This window comes from Eublepharis macularius, chromosome 5, assembly GCF_028583425.1.
Source record: "Eublepharis macularius isolate TG4126 chromosome 5, MPM_Emac_v1.0, whole genome shotgun sequence".
Taxonomy (NCBI): Eukaryota; Metazoa; Chordata; class Lepidosauria; order Squamata; family Eublepharidae; genus Eublepharis; species Eublepharis macularius.
In genome coordinates this window covers 28986040-29000194 of record NC_072794.1, presented here as the reverse complement: position 1 = coordinate 29000194, position 14155 = coordinate 28986040, and the positions used below count along the sequence as shown (strand labels likewise).

The 14155-nt window shown below is 40.0% G+C and overlaps 1 protein-coding gene across 2 annotated transcripts in view; it reads right to left on the bottom strand.

Moving 5' to 3' along the window:
• COP1 (COP1 E3 ubiquitin ligase) overlaps positions 1–14155 on the bottom strand; it is a 184174-nt gene that overhangs the window by 137089 nt on the left and 32930 nt on the right. For both annotated transcript variants that reach the window (XM_054981241.1, XM_054981243.1), the window contains exons 9-11: positions 10566–10623; positions 1774–1888; positions 346–481 (exon numbers count right to left, since the gene is read on the bottom strand). In XM_054981241.1, the coding sequence (XP_054837216.1) occupies positions 346–481; positions 1774–1888; positions 10566–10623 (309 nt within the window). The remainder of the gene's footprint in view (positions 1–345; positions 482–1773; positions 1889–10565; positions 10624–14155) is intronic.

The window sequence follows — 14155 nt, the reverse complement described above, 5'->3', positions numbered from 1 at the left end:
ACAACAATGTTTTCCAGACCAGTTCTTCACTAAACATTTATAAGCTATCAAGGTAAGGATTCCCGTAAATCGAAACAATGAACACTGTAAAAATGAGTCATAAGTTATGAACCAGTGTTGATAGTGAGAAATGTCAATTTATCCTTGCAGCACTTTGTTCTGAATGTCAAAGATGGTGGTTTTACTATGCTGTGGAAAGAATACAAGCAGTAGATTTTATTGGAAATATACACAAAATCTTGGACCCTTAGGACTGCAAATTAAAATAGGAATTTTGATTTTCTTGTTCCTATGTAGCTACCAATTTCTTACTATAACGAGTATTTAAACTTGAATATCCATTACCTAGAAACTATGCTGGATCCATTATAAAGGTCACTAGCATACGACAGTGTTGCCAAGGGTCGGACAGAATTGTAACGCGTGAACTTAGACAGACATTCCTGAAATTCATCCAGTTGACTTGAGGTTCTGCTGTCATCTAGATGGGAGAGAAACAAGTAACAGAATTTTTAAAAGGAGAATACATAAAGGTAAATACAGTTTCAGGTGACTGCTAAAAGTAACATTTCCATTTCCATAACCTCTCATCCCAAATTTAATTGAACTGATTTTTTTGCCAAGGTAGCTTTGAACAGGGGTGTTTATGTATTATATCAAGATCTACAAACATATCTGTGATATGCAACAGTATACCAACTTAATTCAGGAGCACTTATAGAAATCTGAAGGTCATACTGTAAGATTCATCTTGCATTTATATTAAAATCCAAGGAGAAAGAATCGAATGAATTTCTCTATTCCTGCCTACCCCAATTAAAACCACATAATGAAGCAATAAATATTGCAGGGTGAAGAAATGTCTTTTCCTGCCCTTTTCGTAAAACTCAGAAATGAGGGGGGGGGGATGCTCCCTAAAACGAACCTGAAAATGTTTAAGTCAATTGGAAAACACAAAATTAGTAGTTTTGAACTCTGAGCTAAAAATGCAGCTTTGTTACATAACTTCTGACAGTCCTGATGGTTCCCTAGTTTAACCATTTTGAGCAATAGCTTAAGGGAGTAAATCTTACAGCTTAATGAGAAGGAAGACCACAGAGGTGGTAAGGGTAACAAGATAGGGTAGGGTGTGGAAAAGCTGTGGAGAGCTTGAAAGTTAAGAACAAGAGGATACAAAGCTGGTGCAGAGATTTTAAGATGGGTACCATGTGATAGGAAATGCTAAGGAGATAAATGATTTGGAAACTGGAATGAAACAGATGAGGGGATTAAGAAGTCCAAGATAATCATTTTTGTAAAGTTCTGTAAAGTATATGATGCCAAAATGGCATCATGATCTCCAGGATGTTCACACCAAATTGAAAGCCCATATAAAAGCAATCATAAAGCAACAGTACAGTAGTCCAATGGGAGAAGAGCAAAGCATTTAAGAGAAAACAGAGGAACAGGAGGGTTTTTACAATATTGTACTGGGAGAAGCAAGATGATTTTATGACAAGAGGGAGGAATCAAAGAAGCTGAAGCTTTTGTATATGGTTGATTGAGCAGATGCTGATGGAGGAGAATAAATCTAGAAGAGGACAAAAGGCCAGAACACATACAAAAAAGTTGACTTGGAAAACACTCTAGCTGTGGCTGTCAGTCTGCTTTCCTAGAGAAAGCATTCCTTGTCCTAAGAGAGTGGCAAATTACCATGCTGGACTGTAGAAAGATACTGAGAACTAGAGGCATACTCAAAATACTGCACCTCAGTCAGTAACTAACATATTTTACCTGATACTCTAGTCATCCTAGTAGAAAAGTAGCATTGTTCCAGATCCTCAAAGTGAGCCGTAAGCCTCTTTCTCCTTGATGCTAATGTACTGTTATACCATGGCTGCTTTTTAGTCTGAAAAAACAAGAGGGTGGAAGTTCAGAAGCAAGATGCAGACTCATCCTTCAATTCCTCTGGCAATTATGACAGCTCAGTACATAAACAGTATTTAGACATTTCAGATGCATAAAGAAACAGAACAAGTGTTATTGTGTGTACGACACACTGAAAAAAAGACTCATTTACCTGAAATTCTTCTTAAATGAAAATAGTAATCATAACAAATCTATACTTATGCCTGAGGCATATGATTCAGAAGAATACTAGACAGTCACAGATCACTGCACTCCAATGAACAGACCACAAAACAGCAACTTCTGTTTAACTATTATGTCAACAACATCGTATGAGAAATGTTGCTGGACTGCCCCAGAATGGAGAAATGAAACATTTAAAACACTTCTATCCCAAGAAAATATTGCCTTACAAAATATCTAAGGCTCCCTTTCACAGAAAGCTCTCTCTCCAAAGCAGGCATTAGAATTCAAGCACTGTTAGTATCTTGAACTTGCTGGTACAGATTCAGGACTGAAAACCTGACTGCAGAAACTCAAATCAGAGGTCTCCTAACTAGTGCATGTCTGAAATTTTGCCATTTACCAGAACCAAGAAAATTCATGTGCAGAAGTTATCTATATCTGCACAAGAATACAGCTGTAGAGACTGCACAACTGCTGACTCCCAACCATGTCAATAACTTCAGAAGGATTGACTTGCCACACTTATAGCCACTGAATACAATTGTCAATGCCAACCTTTAGCTATAAACACAGAAACATAACACCTCAATTTCCAGAAGAACCCATGAGTCAGATTCAGCACTTTAAGACAGGCCAAGCAGTTTCACCAATACAAGATGATTTAAAATCCTACGGGTGGGTGGTGGCAGGGCCGGAGCCACCACTGAGGCAGGCGCCGCAAGCGCTAGGGCGTTGGGGCGCCAGAGGCACACGCCACGGAGCTGGCGTGGCTGGCCTGCAGCTGCTGCAGCTAGCCAGCCCCGCACCACCGCAGCTGCCACATGCCCTCAGCTAGGCGCAGCTGCCACAGACCAGGCATGGCAGGCGGCCAGGTCGACATGTGGAGCGCGGGCAGCCTCCGTGCGCCACCCCAGCCACCAACCAGCCAATGGGCCCGGCTTTGCTGCGTGATGACGTCATCATGCAGTCCGGGGGTGCACACGCGCACTGTGGGTGCCAGAAACCCTGGTGCCGGTGGTGGGTGGTGGCAAAGCTATGCCGGGGTTTCAAATCCTCAAAAGAAAATTTTTAATTCCCTTAAGAAGAGAATGACAAGTTCTGAAATAATTTGGAGACTTCCGGTTTGGGATTCATGGAGGTCTAACGCAGCTCCATTTGTGGAGCTGACCGGATTGCCGTTTTAACCGGCCGGAGGGGTGAAAATAACCCGCGGCCGACTGCTCTCAGGCGGGGAGCAGGCAAAGAACGCTCAAGACCCTAGGGTGAGTTAGATCTCGGACGAGGGGGGGCTCTACACAAGGAGTCTCCCCCCCGATCCTTGAGGTCCCACCTTGCGACGGGTCGGCTATAATCTCTGCGGCAATTTTGGGGCCAATTCGGCTGGCATAAGACCTACATACCCAAGCTTCGATCGGGGAGGGAAGTCGAGAGGAGAATTTAAGATCGAAACAGCGATTACAACCCGAGAAAGCTGGAGAGAAGGTAAAGATCGCTATCTCTTGAAATGGGACAGATTGAAAAAAACAGAGAGGAAAGAAAGTAGACTTTTAAACTGCAACAGACTAGCGAAAAGGAGGTGAAGACTCGGCAGGAGTTGTATTTTAAAAGAGACTAAGTTTAAAGAAGTTATTACAAAAATCGGACTATTGTTTTGAATACCTGTGGTTTTGGAGCTGTGGGAAAAAGACACCATCGCGAGACCTGCTGTGGGAAGACGGGAGACAGGAAGTGCGTAACAACAATAGAGTGGCTGGAGGGAAGCGGCCCTTGCCAAAGGACAGGAAGTGGGGAATCGCCATCTTTGAAAGTGGAAGGGTCGTGGCTTCAGCGGAAGAGGAAGTAGGCCATCTTGGATTATAATAACATAGAGAAACCATAGAGAAAAGACGCCCGACATTTTGGATATAAAAAATTAATTTTGGCAAAGATTGGGACATTTAAAAAAAAGGAAAACGTTTAATTATACGCCACGGAGCTGAGGAAGAGAGCAGATTCGTGGGAGCGAGCTAAAGCAAGCCCCACGATGTCGAAAAAAGAGTGGCAATCGGCAATAGAAAACTTGGACAAAAAACTTATAGACATGATGAAAGAACTTAAGGACACGAAATTGGAGCTTATTAAAGAGGTCAAGGAAGTTACACAGACAGTAAAGTCGGAGCTGTCAGAAGTGAAAAAAGGTGTGGAAACGATTAGCAGTGAATTACAAGGAACGCAGCAGAGAGTTAAAACAGTAGAAGACGCGATGGAGAATTTAATAGACACGCAACAAACAGAGATGAGGCTGGTGAAGGGGAGGATGTCAGTTGCAGAAACTAAACACATGGAGAAGCAGCTTCGTTTTCGTGGTCTGCCAGAAGTGGAAGGGAAGTCAGCGCAAGAACAGATGACTGAGGTGTTGGCTGATTACCTGGGGAAGGAGGAGGAGGAAATTGTGGCTATCCTAGATGTGGCGTATCGTGTGAACTCGAGAATTGCAACCCAGAGGAAACTACCAAGGGATGTGATTGTGCAGTTTACAACTAGAAATATGAAAGAGAGGATTGTGACCAAACAATTTCAAGATCCATTGGAGATTGATGGCAAGACGATTATTATAATGAAGGAACTGCCCAGATCAGTGTTATTGGACAGGAAAAAATATAGAGTGCTAATTCAGACTTTGAAGGACATGAATATCAGATACAGATGGGAGTTACCGGAAGGAGTGTCCTTTGAGTTTGGAGGGGCAAAAAAACGTATCAGATCTGAGCGGGAGATGGAGAGATTTATCAAGGACAATGAAAAAGACTTACCAACAAAACCATGAATATGGAGTGTAAAGTATTATCTTGGAATATAAATGGACTAAACTCACCGAATAAGAGAAAAAATATTTTTCATTGGCTACTAAAACAAAAATGTGATATTGTTTGTTTGCAGGAGACCCACATTAGAAAACAGGATGTAAAATATTTAAAATCTGGAAAATTGGGCAAAGAATTTGTAGCGGCTTCCAACAAGAAAAAAAGAGGAGTGGTGTTGTATATAAAAGAGGAGCTGCAGCCAAAATTTGTTATGAGAGATGTGGAAGCTAGATTTGTAGCAGTGGAATGTAATTGGAACTTAAAGAGAGTGTTGGTAGTCGGACTTTATGCACCTAACGGTGCAAAGGAAAGCTTCTTTGAGGACTTAAGGAAGCACCTAGACGATCTTGTATATGACCAGATAATTCTTGCTGGAGATTTCAATGGAGTGACAGATTTGGAATTAGACAAAAAGACTACAAAAGCACAAAAGAAAAGAGGACTATTGCCAAAGCTTTTTTTTGAGTTGATTCAACAAGAGACTCTCGAAGACGTATGGAGGAGAGAATATCCTAAAACCAAACAGTTTACTTTTTATTCTGCAAGGCATCTTACATTATCAAGAATTGATATGATCTGGGCCTCAAAGGACTTAGCGCTATGGACTAAGGAGGTAGAAATAATGCCGATGGTAGGCTCAGATCACAACCCAATTATGTGGAAATTTGGAAAAAGGAGAAAAAGGAAAGCCTGGAGAATAAATGAGGACCTGTTACAGGAAAGTGAGAATATGGAAACACTGAGAAGAGAGACTAAGTTTTTTATACAATACAACGTGAATAAAGAAGTACCAACCAGTAAAGTTTGGGACGCGTACAAGGCGGTTGTAAGGGGCATACTAATGGATTTAAATGGTAGAGCAAGGAAAAAGAAAGAGGAGAAAAGACAAGAGATTGAGGAGAAAATAAAGGCCAAAGAAGTACAGTTAAAAAAGAGACCAGGGAAAAAGAAAATACATCAGGAAATCAAAATTCTTCAAGAACAGTTAACAGCAATGAGTAACAAAGAATTGGAGTGGAACCTTAAAAGACTGAATCAAAAAGCTTTTGAGGGTGCTAATAAACCTGGGAAATATTTGGCATGGCAATTAAAGAAGAAAAGGGAAAAGAAAATAATAAATAAAATTTGTGAAGAAAACAAAACGTATTTGGAGCAGACTACCATTAGCAGAGCCTTTTATAAATTTTACGCTAAGCTGTATAATAAAAAAGAAGTAAACAAAGAATCAATAGCATCATATTTGGAGAAAACCAAACTTCCAGAGATCTCGGAAGCTTGGAGAAATAAGTTGAACAGTGAAGTAACTGATGAGGAAATAAATATGGCAATACAATCCGCAAATCTAGGAAAGGCGCCAGGGCCAGATGGACTTACGGCTAAATTTTATAAGACAATGGCCAATGAACTGGCACCATTCCTAAAAGAGGTGATGAACGGAGTTTTTAGGGATCAAAGAATTCCAGACACTTGGAGCGAAGCGAATATATCATTGATCCCAAAAGAGGGCCAAGATCTGACTAGCGTGAAAAATTATAGGCCTATATCACTACTCAATAATGACTATAAAATTTTTGCGAAGATATTGGCGGAGAGATTGAAGGGGTGGCTCTCGGAAGTCATAGAGGAGGAACAAGCAGGCTTTTTGCCAGACAGACAAATAAGAGACAACTTAAGGACAGTGATCAATGCTATTGAATACTACGACAAGCGTTGTGACAAAGAGGTTGGTTTCTTCTTTGTAGACGCTGAAAAAGCGTTTGACAATTTAAACTGGGATTTTATGTTTGCCACTATGGAAAAGCTACAACTGGGAGAAAGATTCGTCAGAGCAATCAAGGAAATCTATAGAGACCAGACTGCAGCAATTGTAGTGAATGATGAATTGACCAAAAAATTGACGATTAGTAAAGGAACAAGACAAGGTTGCCCGTTATCTCCATTGTTGTTCATTTTAGTATTGGAGATTCTGATGATACAAATTCGACAAGATGAGGAAATACGAGGAATAAAAATAAAGGACTACTCATATAAGGTCAGAGCATTTGCAGACGACATAATGTTAATTGTAGAAGACCCACTGGAGAACATGCCAAAAGTGATAGGCAAGATCAAGGAGTTTGGAGATTTGGCAGGTTTCTTCATTAACAAAAAGAAGTCAAAGATATTATGCAAAAACATGACTAAGCAGAAACAACAATTGTTAATGGAAACAACGGATTGTGAAGTAACTAGTAAGGTGAAATACTTGGGAGTTGAGCTGACTGCAAAAAATATAGATTTGTTCAAGAATAATTATGAAAAATTATGGACTCAGATAGAGAGAGACTTGATCAAATGGAATAGATTGAACCTGTCATGGTTGGGCAGGATTGCAGCAGTTAAGATGAATGTGTTACCAAGAGTAATGTTTTTGTTACAGACAATACCAATCATCAGAGACTCTAAACAATTTGAAAAATGGCAGAGGAAAATATCAGATTTTGTTTGGGCAGGCAAGAAGCCTCGAGTGAAAGTAAAAGTTTTACAAGATGCAAAGGAGAGAGGCGGAATGCAACTGCCCAATCTGAGACTTTACCATGATGCAATCTGCCTAGTTTGGCTAAAAGAGTGGATGACATTAAAGAATAAGAAACTATTAGCCCTAGAGGGATATAAAAAAATTTTTGGATGGCACGCATACCTATGGCATGACAAAGTAAAGGTCAACTCGATGTTCCTGCATCATTTTGTAAGGAGAAGTCTATTTACAATCTGGAAGAAGTATAGAACTTACTTACAAGAAGGAACCCCCTTGTGGGTGGTTCCATATGAGGTGATAGATCCGAGAGCTGTGGATAATGAACAACAATGTTTAACGTATAAAGAAATAACTAAGATTGAAGTATCTAAACTTAGAATAAAGACGCAAGAGGAACTATCACCTAACTATGATTGGTTTCAGTATAGACAGATTAGAGACTTATACAATTCAGACTTTGCAAAAGGGGGCATACGAACAGAGAACTCGGAACTAGAGCAGACCCTTCTTAAAGAAGACAAGAAAAGAATATCCAAGGTATACCAAGTATTGCTGAAATGGTATACTGAGGATGAGATAGTTAAAACACAGATGGTGAAATGGGCTATAAATTTCAATAAAGAAATAACAATGGAGGCATGGGAATACTTGTGGAAAACTACAATGAAGACAACGACATGTATTAATATTAAAGAGAACATTTTCAAAATGATCTATCGTTGGTACATGACACCAAAGAAGATTGCGCTAGGGAATTTGAATACTTCTAATAAATGCTGGAAATGTAAGAAACATGAGGGCTCCCTCTATCATATGTGGTGGTCGTGTGAGGTAGCTAGGCAGTTCTGGGGGGAAATAATAAGAGAAATGAGTGAAATTTTACAGTTTCAAATAAATAAGAACCCAGAACTCCTGCTGCTAAACTTGGGAATGGAGGGAATTCCAGCCCATCATAGGACGTTGATTTTTTATATGACTGCAGCAGCTAGACTTTTGTATGCGCAGAAATGGAAAGTACAAGAAGTACCAACTATTGAAGATTGGATCTACAAATTGCTGTATATGGCTGAAATGGACAAGATGACAAGAAAACTGAGAGATCTGGACTCAGGGCAGTTCAACACAGACTGGGAGAAGCTGAAACAATACCTGGAGAAGAAATGGGAGGTGGGAGGAAAACTGTGGCAGTTTGAGAACTACTGAAATATAATAAAAGTATAAAAGAGAGGGGTGACTTTACCGGGGGAGGAAGAGAAATGTGAATTTATAAGCAGTTAGATTAATTGATTGAGATATATATAGATATGTATAGGTCAACTGATAGAGAATAATTAATGATAAGGTTTAAACATGAGGATTGACTAACTAACAATATTTTCTTTCTTTGACAAGATTTATATGCACCAAACTGAATGTATAGAAGAGTTAAATTGATTGAGTATCTGAGGAGTTATATAGAATTACCATAAAAAGTTGAAATGAGTAATATATAGAGAACAAATCAAATTGTTTGATTTAAATGTGGGAAATTTTTATGGTTTATGATATATAGGTTTATATAGAATTATTCAAAACTGGAAAATGGGATAAATTGTTTATCTAAAGACGTATAGTTTGGGTGTATAATAATTAAAGGAGTTAATGATGCACTGCTTAATATAATGGAGAATGTATATCTGTTTTAGACAGAGGAATTTAATAGAAGTAAGGGAAAAGGGACAGAGGGTGGGAAAGCTGTTGGAAGTCAACAAAAGGGGGGGAAAGGGAGGGGGTTAGAAACGAAAAATTAGGGGAAAATTGATTGTAATGTAAAAATAAAAATGTTCTAACCCAATAAAAAATTTTTCAAAAAAAAAAAAAAGACAAGTTCTGAAATAATTTGACATACCCTTTTAAACAGCAGGCAACAACCGGTATTTGTAGATAGGGGTAACGTATGCTGAAGCCTACCTACAAATTTTCTAGACAAGGTTGACTTTTTCCTGCCTTCTCAGCTCCGGATTGATTTTGTTATCAACTGCTGTGGAAATGCAAGCTCTATTTTAATTATAGTACTGGTGTAGAACTCTAATTAGCAATGCAGATTTTACACTGAAAAAGTTATCACTACACATGCATTCCCACTTTTGTTTCGACAATTTTAGTAAAATGTCAGTGTGACCCCTGTGAATTTCATACATTAACATGAAAGATGCTAAACAGATTTACGCTGAAGCAAGTTCCACTTGGATTTCAGTAGGCTTACTTCCAGACGCATGTGTTTATGGCTGAGTTCACCAGATTATACCTTACCAAAGTACGTTTATGGACCCTTTCAACATTGAAGTGTGGAATCAAGTGTTAAATGAAAACAATCCTAGACCCATTTAAAATGAAATACTAAAAACAAGTTACAAATAAAAGCTACTACACATAAAAGGCAAGCAACTGCTTCAGTAAAGACACATCAGACGTCCAGCAGACCACAACTCCCCCTTGCCAGAACAAGATGAACAAGGGGCTGTGATACTATAACAAAGGCTACACAGAGAGGGGAGGACTACGAGGACTAAATTCCAGAAGGTCTCTCATTTGGGTTTCCACGGAGTGGGACAAGTGATAATGTTTGCTTCTGTATGATGTTTGGTTGGGCCCGAGAAGTATGAATGGAACTTTTCTCAGGGGCCCTGGTGCATCTTGGCACCACAAAATTCGGGACTGATTTTCATTCACCATGTAAAATAAAAAGGATTTGTCTGACATGATATATCTTTGGTAAAGCCATGCTATAAAGATTATATGCTATTTTCTTCTACTACCTCTGAGCATCCTACCTTGACTTGACCATTTTCTTCCCAACTAACTATACACCTCAAATAACTTTATTCTGTATATGGCAAGTCGTGATCCCAACCTATGCAGAACAAAGAACTTTGTTTCATGTCTATAAATTAATATGCCATTTCATTACTTACATATTGCGAGATCCCTCTACACATGTCATATTGGAAAGCATTACATGTCTTGCTTATTTGCTACACACTAGTTTTTTATATTTGCGTTACTTCTTTAAACCACTTCCCTCATTTTCTCTTTTCCCAGTAAAACAGAGAAAATCTTATTTTTGCACATATTGGGGTATGTTTTCTTACCTGGGAACTGCCACTAAATCCAGGAGTCTGACTGTATTCTGTGGAATCGATAATGCTACTGAAAGAAATGAAGATAAAAATAAAGGTATGAGGATAGGAGATTTGTGTATCTATATAAACTCAAGAGTCTTACTGCATTCTGGCACTAGTGTACTCCCAAATGTGGGTTAGTACAGGAACATGAATCATATTGAGATGAAGTCCCATTTGTAAAAGGACAAATAAAGCTAGGAAACATACTATTGCGCAGATAAAATCAAAACAAAAACAATCTCTATCAAATGCTGAGCTGCACGTTGCAAATAAAGAGACAGTCACCATTTGAAGGCAGGGGCAGGAAATAGGAAATTGATTTTGATGGATTGGTAGTATGCGGAAGAGGTTTAAAAACACCTTTACAAACAATGGAAAAATAGAGGCCATTGGAGTCACTTCAGCGGCTATTTCACACACAAAAGTAAATAAATAAAATAACGAGTTTGGGAAGCTAGGTAGATTTAAATAACTGTGCTTTACACCACTTGTAAATTCATCCATTACTTACACGAAAAGAAAAAGCAAAAATATTAAGTTGCATCACCAGCTCCCTCGGCTTCAACATATTCTAATCCATTGCACAAAAGCCTTTTAAAGAATTTTTCTGACATGCTGAACACAAATTTAGCACCAGCATCAGAGTAAATGAGACTGCCCTTGGCAGTTCATTAGCTGTGAAGAAATGTACAGTTATTTAAAGAGTTGATAACAGAAGGGTTCCATGGAAATGCAGAGAGCCATCTCCCCACTCTCTCTTGAAGGAATGCTGGATAGAATCTGTCAAGAATCCAGAAAGACAAGGTACTAAATGGAAGCAAAAAGGGGCAGGGGGGGCGTAGCTGGCCTTTAAATAAAACCAAAGAAATAAGCATCAGGGCAAAAACAGAGAGTGAGCCACTAAGTCACAGGTGAAAATAGATTAAAGGATAAATCCTGCATGGGCAAGAGAAAAGCTTAAGATTACATCCTCTAAAGGTAAATAAAAAGGAATACACTACAGGGAAAAGCTCATCTCCACTATCATTGGGTATTCAGAAGCAACTTTTCACTGGTAATAAAAAATACCCTTAGCTTTTCATCACATGGAACCTTAGCATTAAAGCTTTCACAGCTAAAGAATGGATGCCAAGAAAGACTGCCTTTTTAGACCTGTTCACCTTTTAAAGACATTGGTTAAACAGGTATTTTCAAAGTAAGTACTTAAAACTGCTTAAAACACCAAAAAAACACAAAAACCCCATACCCAGCTATGCATTTGCTATGTGCTTTCAAATGCTATTTCTATCATACATGCCTAAATACTTGCCTGGGGAATTTAGTTCCATCCAGTTTCTCTCCTCATGTTTCACCACCCTCTGGGACTTACCAACAGCAATCCTGGAATGGTCCACTTGCAACTTACATTCGGGACATAACATTCTTCTCTCTAACCATTTATGAGGCAGACAGATATTCAGAAAAATGCTCTTCTCTGAATAGTTTTCCAGAGGTGATATGGAGAACACCTACAGTACTCTTTCAGGAGGTGCTGTAAAACAGTTTTATTTCAGAGGGTTGAAACTGACTGTTAAACTGCAGATGAATTTTTACTGAATATGGGAACTGGATGAGCCCCTATTTATAGGCATGCTTAAAACAGATCAGCTAACTATGGGTATTGGTAACTATCAGCTAACTATGGGTATTGCTTTGAATGAGGCCTGGCAATCCTTGACAGCCAGCTATAAGAAATGCCAGCTAGCCGGAAGAGCAAGCAATTGGCATGAGCCAAAGTGCTCATGACCAGTAAGTCTGGTAGGCCAAGGTATTGCAACCAACAATGGCAGAGAAATTTGAGGCACAAAATAAACAGCAGGAGCACTGGTTGACATCCAGAAGATTAGGAGCAGACAACAGAGGGCCCAGGAGACTTTCATCTAACATCAATCAACAACATCTGCAGGGCAGATTTTTATTTCCCTATGATCTACCAGGCTGCTGGTGGTGGTGCTGTATTGTATTATGTGTCCAGCTATATGTATGTCAGGGGAAAAGGATAAAGGTGGACCGAGGTACAGTGGTGGAAGGAGGACAGAACAAGAAAGAGGAAGAAGGGATTGTTAAGTTATGGTCATCCCTTCTTCTGGTCCTTCTGTTGCCAGTGTGGGACCTTGGTAATCTTGCTGATCACTCATCAAGTCTAGAAGCACTGCTTCTGAAGTCCAGATCGGTTCAAAACAAAGCATCTCTCATCTGCAATTTAATAATGGATGAGGAAGCCACCCTGTTGTATATTTATCATAGAGACTGGGGGTGGATGAAGAGAGATAGGTGGCTCTCTAAGTCGTGTCCCTCCACCCCGGTTTCCTAACACAGCATTTTATTCCCCTGTGATCCACCAGGCTGCTGGTGGTGGTGTTGTATTGTATTATGTGTCCAACTATATGTATGTCAGGGGAAAAGGATAAAGGTGGACCGAGGGAGGTATGGTAGCGACAGAACTCCCCAACAGTCTTGCTACTTGAGCTGATTGTGGCAGTCTCAGATTTGATGTTGAGGACCCTGAGGTCTACTGTCCTTGAAGACTTCAACACTAATGCAGAGGCCAACCTGATGGGACCAACTCAGGACACTGTGGCCATCATGATAAACATGGGGTAGTTTCAAAACATTCTAGTCCCTATGCACATAGTAGGGGATATACTTGATTTGATTTTCTCTGAGGACACAGGGGCAACACTGGGTAATGGTGGAATTTTCCACTTTGCCCTTGTTGTGGACTGACCAGCACCTGGTAAGGTTTAGACTCACAGACACTCAGAACATCTGCAAGAGTGGGGGTGGGGGGACTGTTAAGGTGGTCTTATCAGAAGGCTGGTGGATCCAGTGTGTTTCCTTGTCAGCAAGGTTGGTGCTCCTGTTACAGCCCTAGTCAACCTGCAGAACACACAGATGACTTTGGCTGTGGATATAATTATACTTCCCTCATATGTCAGGAATGCTCCTTGGTTTATCTAACAGCTCAGGATAAAGAAGATGCCAACACAAACTCAAAGTAAATGTGACCAAACATACATTCTCCCTATAACAGCATCATCCTCCCCTAAAATGAGACATGGATGGACTGGTGATGGGATTTGGCTCCTTGCTTCTGGAGTGATAGAAGGAACCACTGTAGGGAGCAAGAGTGGGATCGAACACAAAGAACAGAGTAAACAGCAGAAATCAATGACCCCTGAAGATTGCCCAAGAGTTTTCTGTTCTAGTGGAGCTTTTTATTCTAGCGGATTTGGACACCAGCTAGGATCAGGGATTTTTTTTCCAACAGGAACACAGTGGAATGGAGTTCTGGCACCTCTTAAAAATGGTCACATGGTCGGTGGCCCCGCCCCCTGACCTCCAGACAGAGGGGAGCTTTGATTGCCCTCCGCACCGCCGAGGGCAATCAAACTCCCCTCTGTCTGGAGATCAGGGGGCAGGGCCACCAGCCATGTGACCATTTTCACCAAGGGCAATTTAAACTTTAAAAAACTCCCCCCTTCTTCCAGCTGACCCAAAGTGACGTCATTGTGCGG